This window comes from Natrix helvetica (assembly GCF_964273705.1).
Source record: "Natrix helvetica genome assembly, chromosome: 1".
Lineage (NCBI taxonomy): Eukaryota > Metazoa > Chordata > Lepidosauria > Squamata > Natricidae > Natrix > Natrix helvetica.
In genome coordinates, this window is record NC_138548.1 from 109,454,853 (window position 1) to 109,473,050 (window position 18,198).

The window sequence follows — 18,198 nt, forward strand, 5'->3', positions numbered from 1 at the left end:
CCAGAGGTGGTATTCAGCAGGTTCTGACCAGTTCTGGAGAACCGGTAGCAGAAATTTTGAGTAGTTCAGAGAACCGGTAAATACCACCTCTGATTGGCCCCGCCCCCATCTATTCTCTTCTGAGTCCCAGCTGATTGGGAGGAAATGGGGATTTTGCAGTAACCTTCCCCTGGAGTGGGGAGGGAATGGAAATTTTACAGTATCCTTCCCCTGCCACGCTCACCAAGCCATGCCCACCAAGCCACACCCACAGAACCCACAGAATTTTGAATCCCACCAGTGATACATTCCCCACTGGCTTTTGGTGAAGGCAAGGTCTGCTTTCAATTATGTTTGTGAGATTGAATTGACAGTCATTTATCTTTTACACAGCAAAATTTATTCTGCCTGAAATTATTAGTAATCTGGTTTAGCATCAGGTGTATTCTCCCAAAAGAAAAATTACTGAAAGTAAAAATGTACATGTCATAGAAAGATAAAATATTTTGCTCCTAGCTATATAAGTATTTATTATGAGAAATACTTGAGAAAGTATGTTTTACACTTTATGACATTTCTCCTTAATCATGTTTCTATACATGATAATTTCAACTACAATTGTCACACTTTTATATTAGAACATGCAATTTTACCCCTTTTGATCACAAGATGAAAACAACAGGAAAACTGAGTGGTAAACAAAAGTTTGTATTCTATTATACTTCTCCATTTGTAGCAAATATAAATAAATTAGATGCAAATGCAAATGGTACAATATGTTATTATAGAGACTGTTTAACACAATCTTGACCATTTATGGACTTGTTAGATAATATCATCAGCTCTGTTTTAATACTAGAACCTTTTATAGTTTCTTTCAACTAAGGAATGAACTCAGCTCCTTCATCTGTTCCCTGAGAGAAGCATAGTTAATAAGCCAAAATTATCTTTTTTGTACGGAAAAATACTTCATACGATATGTGACCTAATTTTTTAAAAGGGGAAATATTTGCATTGCCTGTCTTTTTGTGTATCTCTTTCCCTTAAATTTTAGTTTCATTTCTTTGCATTTCACTGTTATAATTTGTTTCTAAATTAAAAGCACAAAAGATATAGCTTGCAGAATTGGAAACTGCATGCTTCAAAAATTATTCAGAAATGTATTAGTACCCTCTGTTACTCATTGAAATAGCCATGTCTTTTTCAGGCTTCTGCCCAAGCTATTTTTAAGGTTTTGTTGGTAGTCTGAAAAGACATGGCTTGATGCTTTATTGAATAGCATAAAGATCCTGTGCTCATACCTGTTCCAAAGCATTTCTTCCGTACCATTTTCAAAGTGTGCATAGTCTTGATACATAATTCTTTGCTCACTATTAATTCTAGAAGCATCTGTCTTTTTATAATACTTTAGCAATTTAAAAAATGATGGAAAGCAGATGGAAGTGGCAACGATGGCTTGCTTCTATTTGCAAGAATTGAAAAGCTTTTGATTAATTTATTTTGTTTATTTATTCATTTAAAAGACATATCATTTTAAAAGACACAACGTTGGGGAGTTCACAACAATAGTAAAACCAAACTACAACAGAAACAAAAACCTGGTTCCTTCTGCTCCATTGCAATCATTGCCACCCTCTTCAGGTTCCAACATCAACCTATCCTATCCCAGCACTTAGGGGAAGAGTGACCTCTTTATCACATTTTTGGCAGGCTAATGATAAGAAATCGGAAGTAAATGTTTGTGCATTTACACACAAAAATCTGTTCTAAATGTTTAGAAAGCAGTAGCACCTAAACTTATATACTGGTTCAGCATATACTAAGCAGTAATACAGAGTCAGCATATTGCCCCTAACAATCTGGGCCCTCATTTTACGGACTTCAGAAGGATGGAAGGCTAAGTCAACCTTGAGTCAATGAGAATTGAACTTCTGGCAGTCAGCAGAGTTAGTCTGCAATACTGCATTCTAACCATTGCACCATTACAGCACCTACTATAGGTAGATGGCTATCATATATTTATGCTGTAGCATCATAAGATACAGAACCAAAGTAGTATACCTCAATACAATATATGGTGCTGCTCCCTAGGTAGGATATATAATGTTATCTATATTTCAAAGTTTCTAATTATTTGGGACATTCTGAACTTTTATAGAAATTATTGTCTTCAATAATTAATTTTCTCAGAAAATAAGGAGTGTGGAAAGTATGTTCCCACAGTGAGTTGCGTGTGTGTGTGTGTGTGTGTATCAGTGGTAGGTTCCGGATCCCGTTCCAACCAGTACGGTTGGAACGGGCCCGGCGGCACCCACATGTATGCGCATAGCGCGCACATGCACATGTGGCACGCATATGCATTGTATCTGCAAGTGACGCCTCCACAAGCCTCCGTGATGCTCTAGCTGCTCGGCGGAGCTTTGCGCAGGCGCTGTACGCGCCATGCATGTGCGTGGAAGCGTCGAAGGCTTTAAAGGACAGGTAAGGAGCTCGGGTGGGCCCTCCGGAGCACCGTACTGGAATGGTACCCGGTGCTCCGGGCAGGCTCTGGTACTGGGGCATACCGCCTGCAACCCACCACTGGTATGTAATGTATAAAAATTAAGATATGGCACAGTAATAACTATATGATGAAAGTGAAGTCCATCCTCTCATTCTGCTTCAGACAAAATGACCAAAGCAAACATAGAACATGGAAAAACAATGACCAAAAATCATTGCAAAGGATGGAATGAGGAAGATACTATATACTTTAGCTGCCGGAAATGGACACTCTACGGGAGGCAAAAAATAAAAGAAGATTCAACTGAGCACAGGGTAAGGACAAGATGGGAAATCCTCCTAACAAGACATACACCACTCCCAAAATTATGTGCAAGCGATGCAGCAAAACTGCCAACCTTGCTATGCTTTTAAATAAACTGAGGAGAAGGGAAAAACAAAATTAATGCAAAATTAATGGCAAGCAAACAGGTAAAGTCAGAGTCCAATTCAAACTGGCTCAAAGTCATGTGAGAACACATTGTTTTTCGTAAATGCAACATTTTGTTAAACATATTGCAGGCCCATTCATTTGGAAAAACAAGTCAACAATACAGAAAAAAGAAATGAAAATTATGTATTAAATTGGTCACACTGAGATATCCCTGTGATATTATTGTCTAAAGCTAATTGTAACTTTAAGGATAATAGGGAAGGAAAATAATTCATATGTTGAAACACTGAAGTTGCATTTTCTGGTAGCCACAGTTAGAAGGATCGGTTAGGAGGAAGACTATTCCCTGAAACTTCGGACACTTGCTGGCATTTAAGATAGTAGAGCGCATGAGGGGAAAATATGAAAATATTCTGACAAGTGAGGCAGATTTCAATTATAACTTCCATTGTGTTAACAAAAACCAAGAGATTTTATTTATAAAATAGGGGAAAGAGAAAGGGGCAAAGGTTCATAACTATTTGCAGTTTCACGATCCACTTGTCTTTTATACATTTGTTCCATCTGAAGTGTCCATATTTCATTTTATGATAGCATAATAACCTGAATGGTATGCAACTCACATGTCAGGCTATGCGGGAGGGGAAAAAATGAACTAAAAATACTTGCAAGTGTTGTTGCTGCTAAATGAAACGACACATTTGGTCAAAGAAAACTAATTAACCATGTTGGCAACAAGAAAACAAGTGATCATGCAATGAAAACAATCATATAACAGTAAAAATAAAAACTGAAAATAGGACACATACAGAACTGAAAATCTTACTGATTATTCTGATGGTCTTTCTATCTACACTGCGAAAGGGTGACAAGAAAAACATATGAGACTTATTATCTCACTTTTACAGTTCAGTGACCCATTTTCATACATTTCCATTTCCCTTCATCAGAATTTAATTTTGGACTTTTTCTGGGTTTGAGGGAGCAATCCTACCTCTTTGAAGTCAGTAAACTCCCCACTGTTTTTCATGATTTGTAATCTCAAGTGCCAACTTCTTTAACATTCTCCCATGAAAAAAAACAATCCTGGTTTCAAAATGCTTCAAAGATTTTTAAAGCGTTTTAAAAGAAACAGAAAGATCCAGGTTCTTCTAGGCTTTAACCAAATAGAATCTCAGTTAGAGGCTACTTTTCTTTCACAGAAAATACATATCAATTTCTCATTGAGTTTAATTATTTAAACAAAATCTGTGCAAAATAAATAAAAGTTATAATTCGGAGGGTGGGGGAGTGAATATACAGAAATATATTGAATATGGAAAAATGTGAGAGACACATGCATGAAATAGAGAAGGAATGAAAAGTACTCCTATGGCGTAAATGCATATGCCATGTATCTTGTTGAACAATTTATGATTTTCTACTTGCATACAATTAATTCAACATTACCGTACTTTCCATGTAAGTCTTTTCTTGCAGACTTTTATGGAAAATAAGCAAACCCTCCACATGAGCTGGATAGCATGTGACAGTGAGCTATGCTTTGATTAACCACAATTTGAGAATAAATTACAACTTTGGGGGTTTGCATCATCTGCTGAGACAAAATCAAACTACCATATTTTGGCTTAGTAAATGGTGTGAACCCAGTGAACTGAGTTCTAGATAAGAATAGGAAATCTCTTTAGGATAAGATTGTACAACCTCTTTCTGGCTTGGAGGCAGTATAGGTAGTCCTTGACTTACGACCACAATTGAGCCCCAAATTTCTGTTGTTAAATGAGACTTCGGTTAAGTGAGTTTCGCCCATTTTACAATTTTTCTTGCCACAGTTGTTAAGTGAATCACAGTAGTTGTTAAATGAGTCAAACTGTTGTTAAGTGAATCTGACTTCCCCATTGACTCTACTTGTCAGAAGGTCACAAAAAATAAACGCATGATCACTGCAACCGTCATAAATATGAATCAGTTGCCAAGAGTCCCAATTTTGATCATGTGACCATGGGGATGCTGGAAAGTGTGAAAAGCTGTTGTAAGTCACTTTTTTCAGTGTCGTAGTTTTGAACAGTTGTAAATGAACTGTTGTAAATTGAGGACTACCTGTATATACTTTGGATTATTTTTTAATACCTCTAAGGCAGGGGTGTCCAAACTTGGGAACTTTAAGACTTGTGGACTTCAACTCCCAGAATTCCCCAGCCAGCTGGCTGGGGAATTCTGGGAGTTGAAGTCCACAAGTCTTAAAGTTCCCAAGTTTGGACACCCCTGCTCTAAGGGTTATAGTCAGGGATATCACAAGGAGAGATGCACGTCAACAGGTTTGGTCAGGTTTCTTCTTCATTTATTAGATGAGTTCAAGGGTCTAACAGTTGCCCATTCATAATAGCATCAAGCCATATCTCAAGGGATGATTTATGAACTCATTTAATTTTTTCCCCTTATGATTCTCCTGCTTTTTTTAAATAAACAATCTGCATACATAGACAACTTTCTGATACTCTGTCAGCCCCATTAAGTAGACAAGACAAAGAAATCAACTCCACCAGAAGTTTTTATTGAGATATTTATTTTTATTAAGATTGGCTATAATAACATAATTGTACATACTTGACTGTACTGTATGTCCTCTTCCTTCTTACCTCCTAGTGAATTAGGGAGGTGTCTATCTGAGCCACTTCAAAATCTAAACTCAGTGTTCTAGACTTTAAAAACATTATATTTCAGTCCCTTTCGCCTAGCTAACAGTTTTTAAATATTTCTGTCAAGGTTATCTCCCTTACTCTCTTACAAACAGAATCTGCTTGCCCAAGCTTGCTGACAGACAATATATTGACATTTCACCCCACCCCTTCTCATCAGGTACAACAAGATAAGTATCAGAGATGGGTATTTTCAACAGGCATTCCCTTCCTGTTGAAAGCCATTCCACCAGGTATAAGAATTATACTCTAACTTCTAACATTCAGGAAGTTTTTAAAAACATATTTGGAGACTGAGGCAAGAATGTACAGAAGGTACCTGAGACTCAGACAAATCTGATTGTTTGACAATACAGACATTATGGTTTTATGACCTAATATTATAACTGCTGATTGCATCTTTCATTTTTGATATATTAATACTTTTGGTATTTCTAGTATTTTTACTATATTGCTACATATGACATGTTGATACTTTTGGCACTTTTCTTCTTTACAATATTGTATTATAGATATATTGCATGTTGTTGCTAGTAAGCTGTGTAGAATCTGTTGATTAAAGCAGAATAAAAATACTTGTACCAAATTAATGGGGTTTTAATTCTGAAGTAGGAAATTGAAATAAAAGAAAACTTCATTCTGATATACTTAATTTTGTAACATCATGATAAGATATATTATAATGCATGTCACATACTATACCTCCTTGTTTTCCTTTATATAATTTTTTGGGATATCATATTGATGTACTTTTGTTATGTTTCCATTGTATGCTTTATTGATTTCTATTTTACTGCTATTTTATTTCTGCTCTGTGGGACTACATCATGGTTGATAAGTGGCAAATAAATTTAGCAAATAAATATGAGTTTAAAATGCATTAATTAGGAATAATGTTGAATTAGCTTAAAAACAGACATAATTTAGCTGAAGTCATTCTAAATCAAGCCAGGGAAAATTTAACTGATCACTAAGGAAATTGAATAATCCTCCTTCCTCAAACATGATAATCTTGCACATGAATTTAGTATGCAAAACAAACATGGTTTTTGAATAGATGCTGTAGCCACAATCCAATTACATTTTAATCTACTTTTTGGCAAAATCAAGTGTAGCTTTCTCAATTCAAGTGTGATCCATCAAACTTCAATATTTTAAATTCTGAATTCTGTCCAACTATATACCAACATATTTTAAATTACACAATAAATTGGCCCACCAAGCCACGCCTCCAGAACTAACAAATTTTGAATCCCACCATTGATATAGGTAGTCCTCAATTTACAACCAAATTTTGAATCCCACCAATGATATAGGTAGTCCTCATTTAGTGACTGTTCAAAATTACAATGGCACTGAAAAAAGTGACTTATGGAGTTTTTCACATGACTGTTGCAGCATCCCCATAACCATGTGATCAAAGTTGGTCACTTAGCAATTGGTTATCATTATTACTGGTTATTACCAGCGGTGGGATTCAGCCAGTTTGCACTTTGGGAGAACCGGTTGTTAAGTCTCTGAGCAATTTGGTGAACTGTTTGTTGAAAGAAATCATTAGGTCAGAGAACTGGTTGTTAAAGTATTTGAATCCCATCACTGGTTATTACTTATTAACTTTATTTCATTAAACATGAAACTCAGGCAACTGAACATTTACTTATCGTTGTTGTTGTTGTTGTTGTTGTTATCATATATTATCTATTATCTATATTACCTATCTGCTATCTATTATTCTATGTTCTATATTCTATGATTCATATTTATGATGGTTGCTATGTCCCAGGGTTATGCAGTTGTTGGAATAATAGGTACCTCCAGTATTGCTCAGACACCAGGTATTTCTGAAATTTAGTTACCGCTTGACTTATACCTGAGAATGTTCGTGTTTGGTATTCACGTAATTGTACTGACCCTGATCCTGCTTGAAAAGAAATGAGAACACATGATTGGTTCCTTAAAATGCCAAATAACCTGTTTGGAATTATCCAAACCAGGCAAATAATCTTCTGTGTAGTGGAATGATTTAATGACAGTCTCTCATCAACCTTGCAATCAGCCAGTGAATCATATTCGACCTAATTAGAGAAGACACATTCAGTGTGCCCTGACTTGATCTTATTTCCTGAACACAAACAAATGAAATAGGTGAAGGGTTCTCATTAGCTTTTTCTATTAGCATTTCCATCCTGTGAATTTTTCATGAACACCTTTGTAAACTGCTAGTTTAACAGCTGAACTTTCCTATCATTATGTTGAAACACTATTACACATGTTTCACTATGTCACGTGGCATTGTTGCTATTAAGCAGAACATATCTTTTTATAACACGCCACCATCAAATCTCTTCTAGACAAAAAGTGGTTTATCCACTTAGCAAAATAAACATAGTTTATCTTTACTTCAGCATTCAGTACAGGCAGCGTGAAATACGATACATGGTTTTTTAAAAACATTGTCTTTTCTATTATATGTTATTGTTTGGGTTGAATTCCAGATTGAATTAGAGAAGAGAGATCAATATTCATTTGGCAACGCTCCACTACAGTTGCCCACAATGTGATTTGTTGTTCAGAAGATAAAATGTGATTGCAAAACAAGATAGAAAACAATCCTATAATTTTAGATCTTACAAGACACACACAGAGAACAGCTGTAATCCAATGTATCTGGACAGCACAAGAGTGAGAAAAGTGTGAGTATGCTTCAACTTTCTCAAAATTTTGAGCTAGTTACTTCCTGTACACAATGAATATAACTAAGCCAAATTGAAATCAGTGAGAGGCTTCCTTATAAAATTCACTGGAGCCAGTAGCTGATTATTTGATCCCAAACATTTCCTCCACACTTACTTCTACACAACCCAATTAAGTGTAAGGTGCTTAAGGATTACTGAAACCAGTGTCTGAGTCTTAAGTGTTGGAGAGTGAGTCATAACAAATACAACCAGGCCTAAGTTTTATATATACTTATAAGTATGAATAAATTATGTATCATTATTTGTATTAATATTATCTTACAAACTTTTGATAAGAGTTAGCAGGTTGGGAATATCAATAACAATCACACCATCTTGTCTTTGGAACTCAAGTGTTTTATATCATATAAACCTTCATGCTGCCCTGTTAATAATGCTCCCATATTTTAGATTATACTATTCATGGATTTGTTTAAGGACAACTAACTATTTCATTGATGCGACAACCACTTTTAAAACAGGATAACCTCTTATTTTATTTTTTAAAACAGTTTAACAAATGCTAACTGTAGTCAGTATGACACTTCAGGATAACTTTTAACAGAGAGCAAACTAAAATGAATTGCATAAATTAGCAAGCAGAGGTCTGCTGAATTTCAGAGGGAAGGATGTTGGACAAGGCAGGAGCTGCCATGGAAAAGGCACACTTCCTAGCTCTCTTAAAATGGAGATATTTTTTAAAAAGCTTGCCCACCCTATATAATCTGGTAGGATGGCTCAATGTCCTTAGGGAAAGGCAGTGCCATATAGGTGTGCTATGCAGATAGGGCTTTAAAAGGAATAGCCAACACATGTCTGGAATGAGCTGCCCCCGGAGCTCCGCATAATCCCTGACCTCCGGTCCTTCCGACGCGCCCTAAAAGGTTGGCTTTTCCAGCAAGCCGGCCTGGCCTGAATAAAATAAATTATTAATTTTAATTGTTAATTTTAATCTAAATCTCATTGTAAATGTCTATTGGGTTTTTTGGATATTCTATTTAATCTTTCTTTTAACTTTTGTCATATGTGTTTTTATGTTGTACGCCGCCCTGAGTCCTTTGGGAGAAGGGCGGCATAGAAGTCCAATAAATCAAATCAAATCAAACATGTAATTGCACCTGGAAGGAAATGGAAGCCAGTGATCACACAACAGAAGTGTTGCATGAGTAAACCTAGAGGACGTATCATTGTTTGTGCTGCCACATTGAGGACAAATTGTAGCTTCTGGGTGGTCTTCAAGGGCAGCCCCACATAGAGCACATTTTTGTGTGTCCAGCATTTCCCCCCATTAACAGTGGATTTATAAAGGGCAGTTCTCTGTTCATATCTGTCAAAATACTTCCCCTTTGAGTTCCTCACTACAGTAACTCATGCCCTTGTCATCCCCAGTCTAGAATATGACAGCATGGTCTACATGATGTTCCCCTTAAAAACCACCCAGCAGCTGAAGTTGGTTTAAAGTGAATTGGCCATTAGACTTTCCCAGTAGTAGAACATCACATCTGTGCTGCAGGTCTTGAAATGGTTATCAATGACTTTCCAGGTACAATTAAAGTGCTGGTCTTGACCAGTGGTGGGTTCCGGATCCCGGTGCAACCGGTACGGTGCAACGGGGCCCGGCGTTCACCACATGAATGCGTGCAGCACGCATGCACCCTTACCTCCTACGACGCCTCCACGACGCTCCAGCTGCTCGGCAGAGCGTCGTGCAGGTGCTGTATGCTCCGTGCGCGGAAGCGCTGAAGAGCTCAAATACAGGTACAGAGGGCGGGCAGGCAGGTGGGCCCTCCGGAGCACCGTACCAGAACTGTACTCGGTGCTCCCGGCAGACACCAATATGCCCGTACCGGGGCGTATCGCCTGCAACCCACCACTGGTCTTGACCTATAAAAGTAGATGACCTTGATGGAAATATACAACAACTATTGCCTAGGCAAAGGGATCTGAAGCACTTTTATGTCACAAAGAGATGACATTCGGAAGTGACTCAGGCAGATTTCACTGGAGTGAATCAGACTTGCAAAATTTTGTTATCATAGCCAGCCTCAGTAAAAGTATCATTAGTCTTCCTCTAGAGTTGATTTCCTGGTCTGGTATATCCAATAATCCTTCATGGCTTGCCACCAAGTTACTTGCAGGGCCCTGTCATATATGTTTTCAGCTATAGATGTGTTAATTCTTATTCTATTCTATACTTCGTAAATCACTCAAAGCCTTTTGAGATTATGGAGGGAAATAAATGTAACAATAAATAAAAATAAACACATTCTCAATGTCTTGCTAACGTATGCCCCAATCTTTCCAAGTAGGAAATGAATAGAGTTACCAATCATTCCTCTCCTGATATTTTCTCTCTCTCCCTCTCTCTCCTCCTCTCTCTCATCTTACCACAAGGTGGTATCAATTCATAGAATCAGAAACTTTTGCATCCAGAATTTATGGAAGTCCCAGCTCTAGACTATTTTGCTTTATAGGATTAAGTAGATTTATATAGCAAAGCATCAATTATATCTATTTTACATGCTCAGACTATGGGTATTATTTGTAATATACTCCATTTATAAGATTATATTAAAAGGCAAGCATTCCAGAAATACCAAGAGAAAAACAACAACAGAACTTCCATAAAACCCTTTAGCAAAGAAAATCCTAAAGTAGGAGAGAAGAACAGGAAAAAAATCATGAGAATGAAATCTGTTTACACAAAGTTGCTAACTAAAACGATGGAATACGGGGCAGTGGGAAAAATACCAACTCTAGGCTGTGCAAAAATTCATTTTGGACATATAAGGGGAAGGTAATTTAACATAATCACTAAATTGAGCTGACTTTATAAACTGGATCAACGATTTAGATTAAATAGTTGAATGGAGTCAGATGGATTCAAATCAGTTTAACAGTCTGAAAGGACTTTTTCACTCAAAGGGCCCTTTTCATTAAATTGATTGAAAAAAAATAAAATTGAATTGGCTTATTGTTATAAATCTTCAAATAAATGACTCATAGCAAATCAAAAATTCAAATTGGGTTCACAGCCACTTTATACATGCCCATAGACTGTAGTAGCTAGAATCCTAAATAGCAGTACTCCATACTACAATATTTAGGGTGAAAAACCAGTAATTCATTTTCAGTCCTTGAGGATGTACATAAATTTGAGGTGCGGTCTATCATCTATCCACCCATCCATCCACCCATCCTTCCATCATATATATACAATATACACCCACAATGGTGCAGTGGAGTGCAATGGAGTACACTAATGCAGGCTACTTCTCTGACTGCCAGCTGCATGCTATTTGGCAGTTCAAATCTCACCAGGCTCAAGGTTGACTTAGCCTTCCATCCTTCTGAGGTGGGTAAAATGAGGGCCCAAATTGTTGGGGGCAATAGGCTGACTGTAAACTGCTTAGAGAGGGCTGTACAGCACTGTAAAGAGGTACCGTATATACCAGTAAGTCTATTGCTATCTATCTATCATCTATCTATCATCTATCTATCTATCTATCTATCTATCTATCTATCTATCTATCTATCTATCATCTATCTATCTATCATCATCTATCTATCTTCTTCATCTATCCATCCATCCATCCATCCATCCATCCATCCATCCATCCATCCATCCTGTCCTTATTATTTTATAAATAACTCAAGATGGTAAACAAATACTCCTTCCTCTTCCTATTTTCCCACAACAACCCTGTGAGGTCAGTTGGGCTGAAAGAAGGTGACTGGCCCAAAGTCACCTTTCATATATACAGTATATAAAAATTTCAAATCATATAGAACAACTGTGCCAATACAGAGAAACCAAGGCCACATTGTTTATACAAAAGCAGAAAAAGAAAACACAGAATCCTCTGCAGAACTTGGTTTGGTGAGTTAATATTTCTTATATATATATCTAATCATTCTTTTGCAGTGCCATTTTTTAGTCAAGAGGAACCAGCCAAATTAGCTTAGTTATGGAATTATTTTGAGTGTTTTATAGGATCCCAACAGCACGATTGTATTAATTCAGTGAACACAGGTTTTCAAAGTTGCTACCAGACTCATCCTCAGCATCTCTATTTAGTAAGGCCATAGAAACAATATTTGGGTCTGGTCGGCACACTGCAATGTTGATGTAATGATGTAACCAGATTGATAAGAATTCAGAAGACAGTTCTGTAAATAGCCACTTGCTTTGGAAGCGCATCTTATTATCAGTGGAAAAAAAACCCATCTCTTTGCCCATTACTGGAAAGCTATTAGAAAGAAACTAACAAAGTTTTATCGAACTTTGAAACAAAGAAAGGTCTAATTAATTTGGGAGTAAGTTTGTTATAAATGGGAAATAGTTCAATCACTAATACCCACTTTCAGTTTAATAAATCTTGTTAAAGAACACTGTGGAAAAACATGCTTAGAAGAATTATTTTTGGTTGAGAAGGCTATCAAAGAGCTGGACATTTGACAGGCATCTATAACTGGATGGACAAAGGTATTGAAATAGACTAGCTAGCAAATCAATGAGGTTGTTCCACATAATCATCCCTTCAAGATGATCTTATCTCGCCATTTGGCAACCATCTACAGATAGTCCTCAATTCACAACAGTTCATTTAGTTACTGTTCAAAGTTACAACGGCACTGAAAAAGTGACTTATGACGTTTTTCACAGTTACAACTTTTGCAGCATCCCCATATGCGATCAAAATTCAGATACTTGGCAACTGATTCATAGTTATGACCGGGGTTATGTGATCACTTTTTGCAACCTTCTGACAAGCAAAGTCAATGGGGAAACCAGATTCACTTAACAACCAGGTTGCTAACTTATCAACTTCAGTGATCCACTTAACACGTGACAAGAAATGTTGTAAAGCGGGGCAAAACTCACTTAGCAACTTAACTTTGGGGCTCAATTGTGATTGTAAGTCAAGGTCTACCTGTACTGCTTTATTGTTTAAGCATACCTGTGGAATATGTAGGGCCCAGAGGCATTGTTGCAAATAAGTTCTAGTGGTGTTCTGTGCTTAATAGCTTTTTCTATATTAAAAAACTATATCCGCTCATAATATTTGAACCTTCTTTGTCAGATATACTGTACACTATATTCTTGTGTTATACCCAAGATCCCATGTTGATAAATGACTTGGTATAGACAAATGTAACAGTCCTACATACAAAGGCTATACTTTTATTTTGCTACTGTTGATATTTCTTGTTAAGGCCGTGGGCTCAAAACGGCTTTGTAAGGTTTATAACAACTGCTATTTTAAATGTACCAACATGAAGAAACAAATCACTTTTTGTTTCTCCTAAGCAGAATGTCAAAGGCAGCTAATGCCCTGCTGTGTTTCAGGATATACTTATGCTCTCAATTCTTGGCACACGCATAATCTGTATATGAAGCAGAAAGAACTCTCAGTGTTCTGATGAGACTACATGTGCTCACCACTTCTAATCCTACCAAATAAATAATCAGATGAGAGGCAAAGTACAAATTATTACTGGTAACAGGAAATTGGTTAATAAAGTCCTTTCTGTTTTAAAAATATTACCCAAAGGCTGATATAACAAAATAATACTTTCCCCTTCTTTACTTGTCAGGTCCTATTCACCCAATCAATTCAACTTTTATATTTTGGGAGAAGAGGGAATAGAGTTCTTCTCTAAATGACCAAATTTCTGAACATAGATTCCAGCCACAATACCAAGAAGCTTCTTCAAAGGTTGGTTAATTACCATGGTTTTTGCCTTCATCCAACTTGCCTCAATTGGGTTAAATTAAAAGATGACAGATGGATGTGATCATTTACATACGTTATATCCAGCGATAGGATCAGACCTTCTAGGATCAGACCACCTGCTATTCATGAAAGAGTGTTTTAAGTCGACAATCTGTTGGGCTACACCATTTTAATTCACAACACAATTGGTTTCATTTGTTTGTTGCTTATAAGCCATTGTGGGTTTCTACTGGTATACCAAACAAGTCACAAATGCAAACTATGGTCTAGGGCTAGTTTAGTAAGCCAGTAAACTAAACCTGAAAGTGTGTTCTGTGACCTTAAGGAGAGGCTGCAATTGCACACATACACAAGTGCCAATGATTTTCTTTTGCTAATTCTTACCATCTGTTACTCATTCTGAACTACCATTTTCCTGACCCTTTTGCTCTCCTGGTGGCAGGCCCCTTTTTATTCCAGTGCATTCCAGATTCCTACTTCAGGCATTCCACATGCACATTTGAAAAGGGAAATACAAGTTTAGCAATTTTATAGAGGAAATCCGGAGAAAATCAGGGTAGACAGAAGTGAGTGAAAAATAGGCACTAGGCACTATTCATTCTGTAAGTTTCAAAAAAAAGTTTTTCTTCTTTAAAAACTATGGGGAACACTATGAAAATAGGAAATACTGTACATGTGTGCTGCAGGTAAGCCAATCTAGAGCACAAAAAGGATGGAGGAAAGGATTAAACATAATTTAATCCTTTCCTCCATTCATTCCATCCTTCTAACTTCCTGAACTCAGTTTTTCTGTATTGCTTTTTAAAATTGAAGTATGTGTGCACTGTGTAGTTAAAGGCCTCAGCTCCAAATAATGAATTGACCAATTCTGGCAGATGACTTAAAAGTTCCTTCCCACGGGCAACAAAGTATTGGCTCTGGTACAAGAGCAAGTATAGCTTCTTAGTACCTTGTACTTTTGCTTTGCTAAATGGATTATGAATGACTAGAACAAAACAAAAGTATCTGCCTGGTGCTTTCCCGTACTTTGCATGAGAGCATATCTACAATATGCTCATGCAAAGTCCTGAAAGAGCCCTTGGTACCATAGGCAGTTACCTACAAACACTTACTCTGGTGATTTACAACTTAGAATAGAATAGAATAACAGAGTTGGAAGGGACCTTGGAGGTCTTCTAGTCCAACCCACCTGCTTAGGCAGGGAACCCTACATCACTTCAGACAAATGGTTACCCACAACATCTTCTTAAAAACTTCCAGTGTTGAAGCACTTAGCAGGGATAGAGGTTAGGGCACAAGTTTATCCTTTAAAAACCCTGTTTCCAGTGGCCTATGTAGGAGCTGAACTCCAGTGGATTGACTTGCAAGAAAAACACACAAACGCCGGGCTGAGTTTCTTTGAAAACCGCCTGAGCGGAGTATTTTTACACTCTGCTGAAGGATGAATTCTTGGGCAGCCCGAGTGCAGTTAGGAAACAGAGATGGGGAGTGGAGGGGGAGCGAGCGACAGGCTGCCCGCTTAGTTCCGGGCCGGGGGGAGGGAGGGAGACTCCTTTCCGAGTCAGCCCTGCAGACACGGGGGCTACGTCAATCGCGGGAGAAAGAGCTCTCCGGCTACACGCGAGACGTCGCACTTACGACGGAACCTCAGGCATCCCTGTCTCCAACTCCTGGAGAGCGGGGAAGGGGGCTGGGCTCGCTCTCGCTCTCTCTCCAGCCCACCCTCCCAGCGCCTTCACGCCTTTCCTACGCCAGGAGCGAAGTGCTGGCCTTCCCCTCCGTTCCCCCCCCCTCGACTCCGGGGGTTTAACCAGGCCGCCGGGGAAGGGAAAGGGGGGGGACGTTAGAGGTCAGCAGCAGCCACCCAGAGCAGGAAGGGGGCGGAGGCGGCAGCAGCAGGACCGGCCGGCGCGAGGTGAGAGCAAAAGTTGTTCGACTCACACGGTGAAATGATAAACGAAGCACTTCCAGCCGGTGGGTCTCTCCAAGAAGTTGTAAACTCGGCCTTGGATGTTGCTACGGCTGAGCAGAGGTCTGCGGACGCTGTAGATGGAGACGCGCGGGTCCAAGCTGATCGGCGGGCGCGGAAAATCGGCGCTCATCACTACCGTGGCCGCCCCGGCTACTTCGCCGCTGCTCGGCGGCTCTTTCGCGCCCGGGGCTCCCTTGGGCGAGGAGACGGAAAACGGCGCGTAGTGGGCGTTGGGGGCGTTCTCGGCCAGCTCCAGGACGGAGGGCTTCAGGCTGCCTTTCCTGGAGGAAAGAGACAGGCGTCCCAAGCTCCACGCCTTGGAGGAGGAAGAAGAAGACGACATCGTCCCGTCCTGGAAAGCCGCGGGGAAGCCAGCCGGGGGCGAGCGAGGGGGGCGAGCGAGAACGCTGCGCTCCCCGGCGGGCGAAGGCAGGCGCAGCTGGAGAGTCTCAACAAACGCGCACTGGCTCTCAACACTGGCTCGCCCGCTCCGTGCCCGGCGGAGAGTTTCTCCTTGGCCCTGCCCACAAAGGGGGAGGCTCCTCGGGAAAGGTCCCAGTTCTCCGGTTCGCAGCCGCCCAAGGAGTCGGGGCTCAGGAATCCAACGCGTACGACCTCTGATTCGAACGACCGGCGAGTACACGCCTGGTTGCTCCGTACCGTCCACATCGAAACGAGTTGCATCTCATCCCCTTAAGTACCCCCTAAGTGGCCAGTCAGGGGTGATTTGCCGAAGGCTACCCGCAGAAGGGCCACAGCAGATGACAGTCGACCTTGGCTGACCTCGAGATAGCAAAACTGGGTCAAAAACTTGGTTGGTGTTTGGATGGAGAGATCACCAGCAACTCCCCGAGTTGGGGAAGTGAAGCATATCAGAAGAAAGCCTTGCAAACAACTTCTGATGAGCTGCTTCCTCCACCACATCACAAACACACATATGAACATATTCTTGAAGTCACTTCAAGTCAAACTCAACTTACAGGTCTATACACAAAAGAGGTGTCCCCCCCCCCCCTTACAGTTCATTAGAAGTATTCCGGTTATGGAGGTTAGTTGGTTAACTCTTGTTTTAGCACCACTCAGAGGGACAACATTAAGCCAAAATGGGAAAGAAACAGTGATGGGATTCAAACATTTTTACTACCAGTTCTGCTGGCATGGCATGGCTTGGTGGGCGTGGCAGAGGAAGGATACTGTAAAATCCCCATTCCCTCCCAATCAGCTGGGACTGGCAGAGAATAGATGGGGGCAGGGCCAGTCAGAAGTGGTATTTACCGGTTCTCCGAACTACTCAAAATTTCTGCTACCGGTTCTCCAGAACTGGTCAGAACTGAATACTATCTCTGGAAAGAATGACTTCAAATTTGGTGCTTGAGGATTTTTACTAAGTGCCCTCATAAGACAGGACTTCTCATAACATATGTATTAGGAGTGCATGCAGACGTTATAATGGAAGATATATGCATAATGAAGACGTATGCCACATTTTTCTGTGACAGTGATCCCCTCCTTTAATAACTGAAGCCCATTCAAAGCACAGGCTGCGCACAGTTATTCTGAGCATTACTGCAAGACAGAGGGGTAAAGCAGTGACTTGTGAAACAGGAAATCCACAACCGCAAAATAATTACTTTGAATTGAATATTTATTTCCATGTAGAAATTATATCTTCTTTGCAGATCATCTTTGCAATGCTGGCATTTACATGATACCTCCAACCTAAGTAGTAGAATGACCACCACTTCTTTAACTGCAATGGTGATTGCTAAGATAATGTTCATGAAGCACTTTGAACTCTGTAAAGGACAATAAAAAGAATGGTAAATCTTGGCAGCAGTGTTGTTTCTTTCTTAAACCACACCAAAGAGTAAATTAGTCAACTGCTATGATTTTTTCTCCCAGCTGTACTGTCGTCAAACTTGTCCATTGTCCCTTCTTTTTTTTTTACGTAACCACTACTCAATCCCACATTGAATAAGCTTGTTTGGGTGCCCAGAGAGTTTCAGCCCCTGCAGAGCTGGGAAGCAAGCTGAAGCAATGTTTTCAAGCTGAACAGGAACTAGCCTCACTACAGGCAAAAAACAAGTATTAGAAATGGCCAGTTAATATGCACTGATCCCAAGAAAATAGAGATACAGAG

At 39.4% G+C, this 18,198-nt stretch overlaps 1 protein-coding gene across 3 annotated transcripts in view; it reads right to left on the bottom strand.

Annotated features, from left to right (window-relative positions):
* Positions 1-17,796, bottom strand: part of KCNQ1 (potassium voltage-gated channel subfamily Q member 1) — a 393,720-nt gene extending 375,924 nt beyond the window's left edge. For all 3 annotated transcript variants that reach the window (XM_081942341.1, XM_081942340.1, XM_081942339.1), the window contains exon 1: positions 16,028-17,796. In XM_081942341.1, coding sequence (XP_081798467.1) covers positions 16,028-16,401 — 374 coding nt within the window. In that variant the 5' untranslated portion in view covers positions 16,402-17,796. The remainder of the gene's footprint in view (positions 1-16,027) is intronic.
* Positions 17,797-18,198: the final 402 nt, after the last annotated feature.